We start from the raw sequence: 13,977 nt of genomic DNA, 5'->3' as shown, positions 1-13,977 counted from the left end.
ACTTTTCGAAGCAATCCAACATTCGGGTTTTGCCTGACAGAAGAACAATGAGTGAAAAAGATCTAGCAATGAGCCCAAGCCATATGTGACATAAACATTTGACATCGCAAACAATGCAGAGATGATTTTTTTTTTTTTTGCAGAAAACAATGCGTTTTGAAAAATTTCTTTATTAGAAATTATTTATGTATAAAATTAACATGCTTCACATACCTCATATGTCTTATTTTACAAATACTTTAATTCAGGCACTGTTTCTGACGATTTTTTCTCTTTTAGGATGAAAAGCAAACATTAGCAATCGGGAACACACATTAAGTTGCCATTTATCACGGTCAACATAGACATTTTATTCTGCAGCACAAACAGTGCAAAAACAAAGAGGAGAAATCATAAGAACTGAATCTTAAATTCACAAACATCTAAAGAGACAAATCAGCTTGTCTCTCTATCACCTGACATTTCCAGATATGAATACTGAATCCTGTCATCTACTCTCTCCGAGCTTCTCAGAACCATTCCTGTACTTGAGATTGGTGATGCTTTGAGTTTCATTAAAAGTCTTCGGTTAGCTGCATTCTTATGAAGGTAACTTACGCGCGCCCTCCTGGTCCAGTGGATGTTGGTTCTAATATCTCGAGCGTTCCTTTCCAAGCTGGCGTCACGCCATTTCTAAATTGTGATTTTTCGATTTCGCACAGGTGACTGTGACAGCTATAGCACATTTTGACAACAGGGCAGATTTGAGTTCCTCAAAGGTGTGTACTTATGCACAAGCAAACATTACTCCAAAGAGCACTTCGTACATCTTCAACAGTTTCACAAGGCCCATGGTGAGGTAACAATACAGCAACATAGTTCAACAGCATTCCAGAAGGTTCTTTTTTTTGTTGAAAAAACGAAAAGAAAGAAAGAAAGAGAAAAACAACACAGCACAGGATGTCAAAACTAGCATGCTCAACATCTGTAAACAATGGTCACTGCCTTTGCTGTTGTCATCACCAAGGAGAAAACAAGAAGAAAAAGCTCTGAATGATTTTTTTTAAATACTTTTTTTTCTTTTTCTTTTTCTTTTTTTAGCCACCACATAGTGTTAGCGCCAATGAAACAGCAGACACTGACATGTTGTCCTTAATTAGTGTGTATCACTTTAACAATGACATCTGGAATAGATAGAGCAAGCTGTAATGGAATAGTCTGGGTGACAGACCGTCATTCCAACATCAACGTCTCAACAGTCACGGCCTCCCCAGATGCTCCCTGTGTGACTTCACATAAGCTTCATTAATGGAAACATGTCTGTGGAGGTCCCCCAACCATCCGCTGTTTCACTTCCATACGTGACATAACGTGAGAGTGATTTATCTTGAGATGCTGTCTTCCAGGGGTCACTTCTGGGATTCGGTAGTGGCCTTTTATCACTTGGCTAGATTGCATGGTTGCTGTAGCTGATGTACGTTTGTTTAGGGCTGAGTCCTGCAAGGGAAGAGAGAGTGTTACAAAAATAGATCATTTGAGTCTCAGAAGCACTTAAACATGAACGCAGCTGCTTTATTAGAATTTCACGACCTGAAGTGTGTGGGGGGTAACTCGATAACACTTTATTTCGATTGTCCACTTTAGACATTCTACTATACTGTATTTGCAAGTGCATGCCAACTACCAGTCAGAGTATTAGTAGACTGTCTGCTGAAAGGGATAGTTCGCTCAAAAATGAAAAATTTGTCATAACTTACTCTCCCTCAAGTTGTTCCAAATTTCTTTCTTCTGTTGAACACAAAATATTATATTTTAAAGAATGTTGGTACTCAAACAGTTGACGGTAGCCATTGGCTTCCATAGTAGGGGAAAAAACACTATGGAGTTCATACCGTCAACTGTCTGGTTACCAACATTCTTTAAAACATAATTTTGTTCAGCAGAGGAAAGAAACTCATACAGGTTTGGGCAAGTAAATGATGACAGAATATTCACTTTTGGGTAAACTATCCCTTTAATATCTGGTCCCCCAACAGACACTCTACTGAATATAAGTAGCTTTGCAAGTACATGTCAACTTATTCTACTAACCCTAACCTAACAGTCTTACTCTAATGAAAGTGAGTTGACATGTAGTTGCAAATGAATAGCAGTTGGTTGACATGTAGTAATTTGGTAGGATACGCACTAGCGAAAACCTTTATCAAAGCGATATGACACAGTTTTAATTTCTTGTCAGGCCTGGTTGCAATGTGAAGACTCCTTCTTTGATGCTGCTATTAACTTGCCAGAAGTCAAGTAGCGTGTCTCTTTTGATATCAGACTCTGTCTTTCTTGATATCAAAGTGCAAATTACTTGACTGAGACGGTTGTCACCTTTTGCAGAGGAGGGCCATTTAACACCTTCTAAAAACATGCCAGTTGCCAGCAAACAGTGACAAGTCTGCTATTAAAGCATTCCATCAACAAAAACCCAATCAACAGTCTAATCCTGTCATTCGGCATCCATCTTGCAATAGCTGTGTCGTACAAACAATCACAAAGGGTAGCATGAGTGACATTGCCTTCAGCTATTTATGTAATGACCTTGCCAAAGAAGGAGGGTCAATGGAAAATTCAAGCTCATTGCATCATTATATGGAGATCAAAAGGTTACCTCATGCAATCATGCAGGGCCGTTTGAATAAGGAAGGTGAAGTGACATTTGACCCAACACTATGGTGCGGTTCTCAGTCTGGACTGTCCCTCGGCGTATGGAGCACTGACCCATAGGTGCAGTCAGATAAATAGCTCCATTTCAGCTTAGAGAGAGGGGCGTTGACACAAAACGCAAACTTAAATGATTCTTGCTCTATATAAAATATCATTGGAGGTGCTTGATTTTATCTAGCATAGATTCATACTGCTCTATTTTAATGCCTTCCCAATTTGTGTTGTGTTTATGCAATCTAGGCCATGCACTGTTCTGAAAGTTTTCATACCTACTCTCTATTGGTTGAAAAATGCATAAAAACAAATTTGTTGCTATCTTTAGGTTTTCCCCCAGTATAGTGTTTCTCACCAACAAAGCTCTGTCTAAACAAGTGATTTTCAAAAACAATGCGGCATGCATGCTTTTTGTCTTTAGCAATTCTAACAAATGTCAGCGTATTCTCAATGCATTGTCTATTACAAACTAATTGATATGCACAGTTTAAGCATTAAAGCTAAATTGAACATGGTTGAGTTTAACAATTAGGTCCATCAATAAGCCAAGCAATAACCAATAATTAAATTCTTTACCTGTCTTCACTGTTTAGTTATCATCAACACACCCTGAAACACAGGTTGAGTGGTTACATATATTAGACAGGTTTCATTTACAATAACTTTGCAGCATTTAATACATCTATAATAAAACATTTGATTGAAAAAGAAATATTCAAACAATGGATGCTGCTTCTTGACTTGGTTTTGCAATGCAAAATTCAAAAATGCAACACATTGCAGGTATAACATGTTTGTCATATGGCCATGAAGAGGGAAAAAAAGCATTTGAACCTTGTATACAGAGATGTTTCTGCAGTATGTAAGCTTTGATTTTTTTCACAGTGTATCAATCAGTGTTGGATCCAAATGATTATTTTCATATGCATCCTATTTGAAATGCTCTTCAACCCCCTGAATGCTCTCTTTGAAAGAATTATAAGCTTGAGCGGTATATTATGTTCTTTTAAAGTGTTTACAACAATTTAAGCATTTTATTTATCGGTTGATTCATACTCAAGTACCTCAACCTCGAAGCTGTACTTCATATACACAACCTGAATAATGTTCCCTTTACTGTAGGAATCCAGAAAATATGTGGTCTTTATTTTAATGATTCACAGGCAGAGCACAATTGTAAGATAATTATGTCCTCATCAGGACAATTGTTTTCCATCTGTGTAAATTGGGATCGTCCACGATGCAGGGACAGGATCCTTATGCAAAAAGCACATTTCAGCAAGTTTTCTAACACAACGTTATATTAAAATAAATTTGAGTTCCAGTGTTTCAGAAACTCTTTGTGAAGTAGATTTCAATGTAGGATTTGCAAAGGTTGTGATTGTGAATACATTTGCAAGGCACAGTAACAAGCTACTGTAAATCCCAATCATTCTAAATAATTTAAAGATAAAAGCATATACCAGTATATTAGGCATAATGCAGTCGAATAAATACATTTCAGTAGTTTTTATATGCTACAAGCAAATTTATGCATCAAAATTATAATACAGCCTATAAGCTTACATAAAAAGTGCACCACTAGCATTGCCACTGGTCAGAAAAAGTCACTTTTAGGGAAATCATCCTACAAATAGGCTTATTTATAGCTATCTTTGATTATTAAGCTGGGGTAGGAGAAAGCAACATAAAAAATCAAGTAAAAAAAATAAATCTTTTCACTAACCACTCACAAACATAAAAAAAATACAAACTTTTACAAACATGCTGCACACGTTATAGCAGAGTTTGTGTTGATTATAGTGTAATCAGACTTTAGCCATGAAAATGTTATAATTAACAGAAATAAGCAAAAATGTCTGGGCATATCAAAACACCTCCAGGGCCCAGAAAACACCACAGACCCCAGAGGGTTAAATACTGTTTATGCACCAAGAATAATAGCATATAGCAATAAATAGCATCTTGGTTACAATGTGCAATGTAAGTGCAAATAATAATAGATGCGAATCATACAGAGAGTAAATAGTATGTTATATGTTATTTGTACTAAACGTAAAATATCAGAGCAATGGTGGGTGGACTTAGTGAAAATATGGTCTTTGGCTATTTGCAGTCAATGAACTGTAAATAAACATTGCTTCAGAAAGCAGTAGAGTAAATGGTAAAATAATGTGCGCTTTAAGCCAGTGTGTTTATGATTACGATAAATTAAAATAATACAATAACAAATAACTGTTTGCAATATCACGCAGCATAACTGATGCTGTACAGCTGGAAGATGATGACCAGAAGCCTTGAAACATTCAAGTTAGAAATGGCTGCACCAGCTCACATTAAAAATAAGGTGAATAGAAGCCCAATGGACATAGGGCCTCTGGGATGCTAGCTAGACAATACTTTTAAAAACAGCTTTGAGAGTTATAATAACCACTGGATGTTAATGACGGTTGGGTATATTACACAAAATAATCTGTGTTTATGTGTTCTGGAACAAAAAGTACAGTATTGTGTATAAATGTGAACATTTGTATCTCAGAGATTAACTGTAATATCATTGCACGTGTGTTTAAATGATAATATTTGTGCTTCGGCTAAGCCCATAGACGGATAAATGAACAAGCATAATTTGGTGCTGAAAGAAGTTTATTTCAAAGTAACATTATGAACTCCTTTGTATGCATGAGCCCGTTCGGCTCTAGCTCGGTGTTCATTACATGGACACAGCAACTCACACTAACACGCTCTTAAAAGGACAATGGATGCATTGAAGTTTTCTGTATTTTCTGTCTAGATCTAAAAATCTTGCAGTCTCATTTACAACAAGCCAAAGTAATATACTAGAACAGGTTAAGTAAAGCTTAACAGAATAAAACAGTCTACAATGTTAAGTCTCTCTCTGTATATTGATAAACTCTATAGTGTGTGGCCAGCTATTGCAAACACAGACGTATAAGTTTCTCTGTTATAATTGAACCTGTTGGGGCCCATTTGGCCTTAAGGCCCATTGAACTTGGATATGCAGAGGTGCTTTTTCTCTGACTCAATATGCCCTGAAATTAAACGACCTTGCACAGAAATTGTCAGGAGGCATTAAAAATGTAATTGTCATTAAAAGGTAGCCTGAAGGAATATGCTGCATAAATTAATCCTAACTATTAAAAAAAAGAAAAGAAAAGCAAAGCCTAACAAAAAGATGTGTATTTTAGATGTGTACATATCTAGAAACATCAAAGTATGCGGCATAATATTTTAACCACTTTGCTTTGTTTAACAACAGAAAAGATATTCCTGATATTAAATTGCAAAAGTCTGACTTTCTTTGTTTTTGGGTCCAGAATCGGGGAATCTGCAAATTATGTATCAAATGCGCGCTGCGCAAAAAACACTACGTAAACTAACTCGAGGCACTGAGAGAGAAGGAAATGAAAAGTGGAATAAAGTCGTTATTTTTGTTTGTTTTTGCACACAAAGTATTCTCGTCGCTTTATAAACATAAGATTGAGCCACTGGAGTCACTTGGACTATATTAATGATGTCTTTAATACATTTTCTGGGCCAGCAAGTTATAGTGTCCATAAGCCTGTGGAGGAGTGAGACAGCTCTCATATTTAATCAAAAACATCTTAATTTGTGTTCCGAAGATGAACGAAAGTCTTACGGGGTAGGAACAACATGAGGGGGAGTAATTACTGACAGAATTTTCATTTTTGGGTGAACTAACCCTTTAAGGATTCAATGCAAAGTAAATTAAAAACTACATAAAATTAAAAAAAAAAATGTTTAAGCTGTTGCACACTGCAGAAAACTCTCTAACCAAGGCAACAAAATGTGATATTGAATCGATATCTTCAATTCAACAAGTCATTCATTAGAATTGTTATATTGTGGTCAAGAGACTATTTCAAGGAGATCCACAATGATCTTTTCAGTCATTCAAATCCTGATACATAAAACGGCTTATGTAAAGCAGACTCATATTTACAACTCACTCAAGAGCAAAACTCTATTCCTTAGAGAGCACAAAAGAAAACCTATTGATGTTTATATAACGATTCTATGAGTTTGATCAACTGACCATGTCATTCTCATGCTCTCATCCTCATTCTTTGGCAAGTTTCTATGATCTTTGCAGGCAACATCAGACACGCATTATATTTTGATCTTGTTTGCATGCATGCATCACTGAACTCAATACACATACTGCATTTCAATGATATCAGAGATGGACTGTTACTTCAGGATGTATTGGAAGCAAGGTGTCCTCTATCAGTGATAAAACTGCTTGCCAAGTACTGACTTTTGTAGATACACTAATGGAGTGTATGACTGTGAATAATATGTCACAAATATGCACTGACGCTATAAGAATAGCTACATCAAACATGTCTTGTGCTCATCTTGATTAGTCTCAGATCTTTTTTTTTTTTGTTACAACCAGTAGGTGAGATGACAAGAATTGTGACTTCCGAAGTGTGACTTCAGGAGCTTCCGAGAAGACAGAGTGAACTATGTCACATATGTGTTAAATGTGATACTGTGAAGACTAGTCACCTGCGAGTTAAAAACCGTGAAAAAGCAAAGGGTGTGAAATGCGTCATATTCCTTTTGTTAATGGCTAATCACCTAAATAGAAAGCACTGCTGCAAGGTACACAGTGTTTCTTCAGGGGTTGCGTGCTGCCTTTTTAAGCAGCATAAATAATCAAAACACAATTTAATTATGATATTGCTTATTGCACAAGCCAAATAAATAAATAACAAACAAACATCAGTGCTGCATAAAATATATTATTGTAAAAAACACTATTGAATAATAAAAGGTCCTAAGACAGTGACCTAAAACAGACCTTCTTTTTGAAGACCTCCATTTGACCTCTACTTTAAACACAGGACTGAAATCCTCTCTAAAATCCACAGAAACTCCATTTATACTGTATATCAAAATGCATCAGATCATTCCAAAACAATGCCAGACAGACTTATAATCAAACATCGTTCAACTGCATATTTCTATATCATGGGTAAAATGATACCCATCAAAAGCAAGCAGAAATGAGCAGTTATGCCTACGTATAATTCTATATCATATGTCTATGTGTGTTGTAGAACAAAACGTCAAGGTATCAAGTTACATACTGTTTATGGCCGTTCAGCTTTTGATTTGTGACATTTGCTACAAAAGTCATTGCATTTAGAATCATATATTTCAATCTCTGCATTTAAAAAACTACTAGGGAGTGTTTTCATTACAGCTTGTAAATTTAAATTTAAATGAATGCATGTGTGTGTGTGTGTGTGTGTGTGTTTTGTAATGCATGTTTGTATGACTTTCAGGAGGTTTTAATTCTCCTGCCAGGCTGTTGTTGAAAATAAGAACTTGTTCTTAAGTGACTTGCCTGGTTAAATACAGGTTAACAAGTTGTGTTTACCACAGGCTTTATTTTACCCATAAATTGAAAAAGTGCATTATAAACCCTTTAGGAAAATCTCGAGGGAACCAGTGGCAAATCAGTCTTCTGGGTTTTAACGTGATCACTGCACCACTCTATTGAAACAAACTATCTTTTTTAGTCATCTTCAAAAAAATTATGATATATTTGAAATCTGTGTTTTTGTATCGCACCAATGCTAATAATAATGGTGATTTCTGCCTATAACATGCACATAAAGATGAGTCCTAGCTTGACTAGAAACACAATTAGGAACTACATAATAATTCAATGTCATGTAATTCACTAACACTTTATAGCAATGTTTCTATCACATTACACTACATTAAGACACTTAGCAGACACTTTTATTTAATGCAATTCAAATCTTAAAGGAGGATCACAAATCAATTAGAATCAACAAAGAGATCCTATTCCACCATTAATGCATTCATGAAATGTTAGACATCCCTGAGCCAAGGAGAAATTATTTGTTAGCTAGCTTTTGCTTTAAATGTAAAGAAACTGCCTGTATTAAATGACTCTGGAAAGATTTTTTAAAAGGGCACATGCTAATGTAGTCACTGACTCTAATACCTCATTTACAAAAGCACATTGTTCCACTGCAGTGAATTCAAAGTGGTGCTATAGAGAGCAAACAAAGCACAGAGCACATGAAATTCACACTGGTGATGGTGGTAGTCTGGCCCATGCTACCGGTGTTAAATATTTGCTAAAAACATTCTAACTAGTCATGCTTAATTGGGTGAATGTAGCAACATTCATTACACAATTTCATTCTGTTGTCAAAACATTTATCTGGATGTCTCCCTTAATTCAGAGCTATTTGTTACTAAGACCCACAATATGATTTACTGGGTATTGCTACATTGCTAAATTAATACAAAATGCAACATAATGAAAGCAGAGTGGATGCGCGTTGCTGTGAATGCCAAATGCAATGTAATGGAAGCAGATAATTTGTTCCTTCCTAGTCAAACATGATACTTTGAATCTGCTTAACACAATATTTTATTCAAGCACTAGTCAAAGTACAGATATATCTTGGGAAAAGTCTTAGTAAATTCATGTCATAATGAATTTTAATATTCTTTGTGCATATCTCTGACTGGATTAATATTTCTTTATGGTTTCATAGCTTACATGGCCCAAAAGCAAGGGGTCAAGGTATCGCTGGTCAGCATGACCCTGTTAACCCCTGCTGGTAGATGTGACACCATCTGGCTGCAAATAAACAAGTTGCTCCATTGACGACAATTCAACATCATCTGTTTATTCTGAGGGAAATTCTTCTTGTTAGCAACATATTTAACTATATTATAGTACATATTTTACCATGTCTATTAAAAGTGTGAAATGGATTTATATTTTTTCCCTGTCTGATACATTAGACATCAGAGGTTAGGGTTAGTAACTAGTAGGGTTAGTTGCTAATAGCAGGATGATTTTAAAGTCACCATGAAATCAACAATGACAGATCTTGTTTTCTATAGAATATTGCAGTATTTATTATAAATGATAAAAATAAAGTCTTCTCAGATACCCCCCCCCCCAAATAAACTAAATTCACTAAATTAGACTAATCTATTTTTAGACCTTACTGAAAACGTACCAGCGCTACATCCGACGGGTTTTCCCAGATCGCATCACATATAAAAACACATGCAAAGCAGATGGCACATGCAAAAAAAAATAAAAAACTGTCTACTGAGGATCGTGTATTCCAGATATAGCATCAGAAATTAGCACCTCTTCTCTGTTTTCGCAGGTTTCTCTTAATGAAGATGTCATTTGGGGCGTGCAAAATATAGTGTAGCGTCAAAGCAAAAAATATTTTAGGATAAAGGTAACTGTGCAGATTAATACCACATTATATTTAGAGAACAAAGCCATATCTGAATGTAACATGCGTATGGTGTCATATTGAAAATATACTGTATATACATTTATTTTTGGCATTTTGTTGTTGCCTTGATTGATACAGGATAGAAGAGAACTATCAGGAAGTGAAGTGGGAGAGAGAGAGTGTTTTAAAAAAAAAAAAAGTTTTATTCTAGCTTCATGCATTTCTTTTTTATTAACACTTGGGTTGATGTTTTGTATTTGGGTAAGTTTAATAAAAAAAGCTAAATTTTGAGCAGAAAGCTGAGAAAATCGCATTTTGTCAAAGACTACATCCAGATCGGATTCAGAACGATGATCAAAACATAGATGGAGTAGATCGAGTCCATCAACACCCTCAAAGCTCACAGTCCAATAGCTCGTCCTGGGTTGACATTTCATTCGGTAACATTGTGTAGTTGTGATTTATAAGCTATTTAAAGGGTAACTCTCGCCAAATTGCAACCCAGGCTATTTTTGTTAATCTACCCGAGTCGTGTAAAAGCATAATTAGAATGGAAACGCCACTTTTAAGATTGACTGTATTTTCGTTTTCGGTCAAAATGCCTTTTGAATGGGAGTGCTAGGGGCACTACAATGATAGCATCAAAATCGCTATTTTTAAAACACTAAAGAGGCTCGACACAACATGAAACTGTGCTTGAAGTATCACCAGGGGCTCTACACATGAACTTGAGCATTGACAACATTGTTTGTGTACACAAAGTTTACTAAAAAGAAAGGTTTTGTAGACTCACTTTATTAGTGTTTCCGGTGGCTGGAATTTTGTCAGTCAAAAGTAGTCGATCTCCGAATGCAACGTAACATGAGGAGAGTAAAGATGGAAAGATCTTTACTCTCCTCATGTTACATTGCATTCGTACTTTTTGTTGAGCCTCCTTTGCGTTTTAAAAAATTGCAATTTTAATGCTATCATTGTAATGCTAAAATAGGTCATACGATCAAAAGCTTGAAGAACTATTCAACAATGAAAATATTTGTTACCAATTTTTTATTGACTAATCTGTTCAGCCCTGAACTTAATCAATCAATCAGGGCATTAATGAAAAGTATACTTATGCAAACTGGGACTCTCTTGACTGGGACTCCACTCTTTTGAAGATGGAGGCTACAGGTTTGCCTCTGCTTTAGAATGCAAGTTATTTCTGCTGCGGCAGCAGGCTTTTTTTACTGCTGTATTACAAATTTGTTTATGAGCTGCTGTTTTATTGATATTCAAATTAGCAGGAGATGGGTTTCGGGCAAGGACTGCTGTAACGATTCAACTGATTTGCCTCTTGATGATTTAAAAAACACTTCTTACACATCATCTCTGATGCTAAGCGGTAAGATTCTAACATAAACACATTTCCCAAAATGAGGAAGATGATTAGGGGTTGTCTTGTTATGATCATCACACTGATGCCATTAAATGTCTTCATTGCATTTCATGGCATTATTAAATAAAAAATTGTATTTAATAAAAACAGTTTTGTCAATTTTGGGTGAATTAATCCTTTAAATCAAAAAGAAATCTAAAGTTTTTGCATTAAGACTCATAACCGGACTGCTGAAGCATAATTTTGTTATGACTCCAAATTTGGATCCATTATCCAAATGGATCCAAGTGAGCAAGAGAATGATGGTGAGTAAAAAAATGTAAGATTACAAAAACAGGTTTATGGCAGTATTGTCAATAACAATAAAGTGTTTATCCTCAAACCCACTCACCCTGAGTTTCCAGGTTTTCGCACAGCTCCGACTTGGCTTCTCCGTTGGGCCGCAGACTGGCCTTGGGGTTGAACTTGTTAGACATGGTGGCGGCAGTGACCACAGCTTTCAGGCTGCGAGTGCTGCGCTTGGCCACATTCTGCTCCGGGTGGAAGAGCACCACATAGACTTTCGGCATGTACAGCATCCCCAGAGACACGGACGCGCTCAGACTTACTGAGATGGTCAGTGTGGTCGTTTGTATGTACATCTGCAAAACAAAATCACAGCATATTTAAATGACAAATCACTGAAAACAAAGCCATTATTACATGGCATACTGGGTTGTAATTGGTCAATCACAGCTTTCTGTGGCCAAAACATTTCATATAATGAAACTGTATATTTGTCCGTTGCCCCAGGCAACCAATACCCAGCAGTGTGCTAGTTTTATATGACACCACAGTCTATTTCTTCTCACATAATAAAATAATTTTCACTAAAATCAATATTTGAAGACCATTTATTTACTTATTTGGTTGGAAAGAAATAATGTAAGGGACAAAACAGGTCATTATCACAAAATAAACTCCTTCAGGATGATACAATAGCCCTCTTCTTCACAGTGGGGTCCTGTCAGGGCTGTATTTTGCAATAATGAAGACGTGTACACATGACCTGGGACCTTCTTTTCACGAGGGCTTGTTGACATAATATCCCCCTGATCTAACTGACACAGTCAATATGTCAAGCCTCAACAGCCATAACCTTGTGACTCAACATGCCCAAAGCATCACCGTCACCACATTTGAATATGCGTAATGCTCTACAATATAATATGCAAATGACTAGAATGTCAGAATACAGAGTATTCATGATATAGAAGGCAGATGATGTACTGCATTTGCTGAGATTTGCAAGTGTGCAACCAACTGACACTTTGCTATCCCATGAGCAATGAGAGGTATATAGGTTAGTGGTATTATGATGCTGAACAGTGCTATAGGTGCCAAAAAATATATGTTCCTTGAGTTTAATTGTGCTGTATTTGACTGCAGCAATCAGCTATTTTTACGCTCACACTTCAGGTAAAATCCATCCTTGTCTGACTTCATTTTGTCACATGATTATCATATGATGCTCAATGTTTCTCAACTTCTACAATTGATGCAGCTTTCTCCATATTTGATGTTTAATATACAGTGGGATCCAAAAGTAAATGAACAGAAACAATTTTTGGGGGGATTTTGAACAATTTTAAAACAAAGCATATTTTGTTTAACAATTAATAAAAGATAAAAAAGTACATAATATCATTTGTAGAGTAAAATGGTATTAGATAAATAAATAATTAAATTATTATTAAAGCTCCACTATGTAACAATTTTGTAATAAAATTTCCAAAAATAACTTGCACAGTGTGATACATTTCCTCCAGTTGTGTACTTACAATATCTCAAAAGTCTCCAAAGATTTTTTATTTCAGAGAAATTCCGATTTTAAATAACTGTCCGTCCTGGAAAAGAAATGTCGCCTCTCAGTGACGCAATGTCCGCACTATCCTTTTTTTCCGGTGTGGACCATGTGATATTCCACCACACCGGAACATCACATGGTCAAATGCGGAAGTGGTGGTTATAGCGTTATTGCCATAGACTGTATGGTTATAGCTGTTATGGATCACGATTACTCTTTGGCGAGTATTAAAGTGCCAACAAAACGAAAGCGTCCATATTCAGATACACGCAGACTGTGTGACAAACGGAGGAATAAAACCCGGATAAATATCGGCCAGGCGTTTTCGAGATGGAGAGAGCTGCGCGACAATCTTGGACTTGATAGAGACTGCTCTCGCAAGTGTACTGATAGACAGGTAAGCAAATCAATTTTTTTTTATTGTACAAGTAACGTAATAGTTACAGTAAAGATGATTTTAATAGATATGAATTAATGACAAATAGCTGTAAGTTGTAACGGGATAATATAGCATAACATTTCACGTTCCTTGCAGTTCATTAATTATGATGACATAAAATAATACGATCAGACATACAGGTAATACAAAAACGAATAAATTACCTCATCCGTGATCATGATTCATTAATTCCATTTAGATACATCGCTAGATGGTGAAAACGCATTAAAAACGACATCTCCCATCGTCACCTCCTTCATAGCGTCATCAAGCTTCGCCTTTGTTATTGTTGGAAACTGCGCCCTCTTGTGGTCAAAATTTTTTACATATTGGA

General features: G+C 36.0%; 1 protein-coding gene across 1 annotated transcript in view; it reads right to left on the bottom strand.

The window, feature by feature from the left end:
* Positions 1-1,078: 1,078 nt before the first annotated feature.
* grm4 (glutamate receptor, metabotropic 4) overlaps positions 1,079-13,977 on the bottom strand; it is a 118,941-nt gene continuing 106,042 nt past the window's right edge. The window contains exons 9-10 of the mRNA XM_081380068.1: positions 11,750-11,999; positions 1,079-1,476 (exon numbers count right to left, since the gene is read on the bottom strand). Of these exons, the coding sequence (XP_081236194.1) occupies positions 1,427-1,476; positions 11,750-11,999 (300 nt within the window). The 3' untranslated portion in view covers positions 1,079-1,426. The remainder of the gene's footprint in view (positions 1,477-11,749; positions 12,000-13,977) is intronic.

This window comes from Scardinius erythrophthalmus (assembly GCF_964197995.2).
Source record: "Scardinius erythrophthalmus genome assembly, chromosome: 12".
NCBI classification, from domain to species: Eukaryota; Metazoa; Chordata; class Actinopteri; order Cypriniformes; family Leuciscidae; genus Scardinius; species Scardinius erythrophthalmus.
The sequence above is the reverse complement of the archived record's forward strand: the minus strand, read 5'-3'. Positions and strand labels throughout refer to the sequence as shown.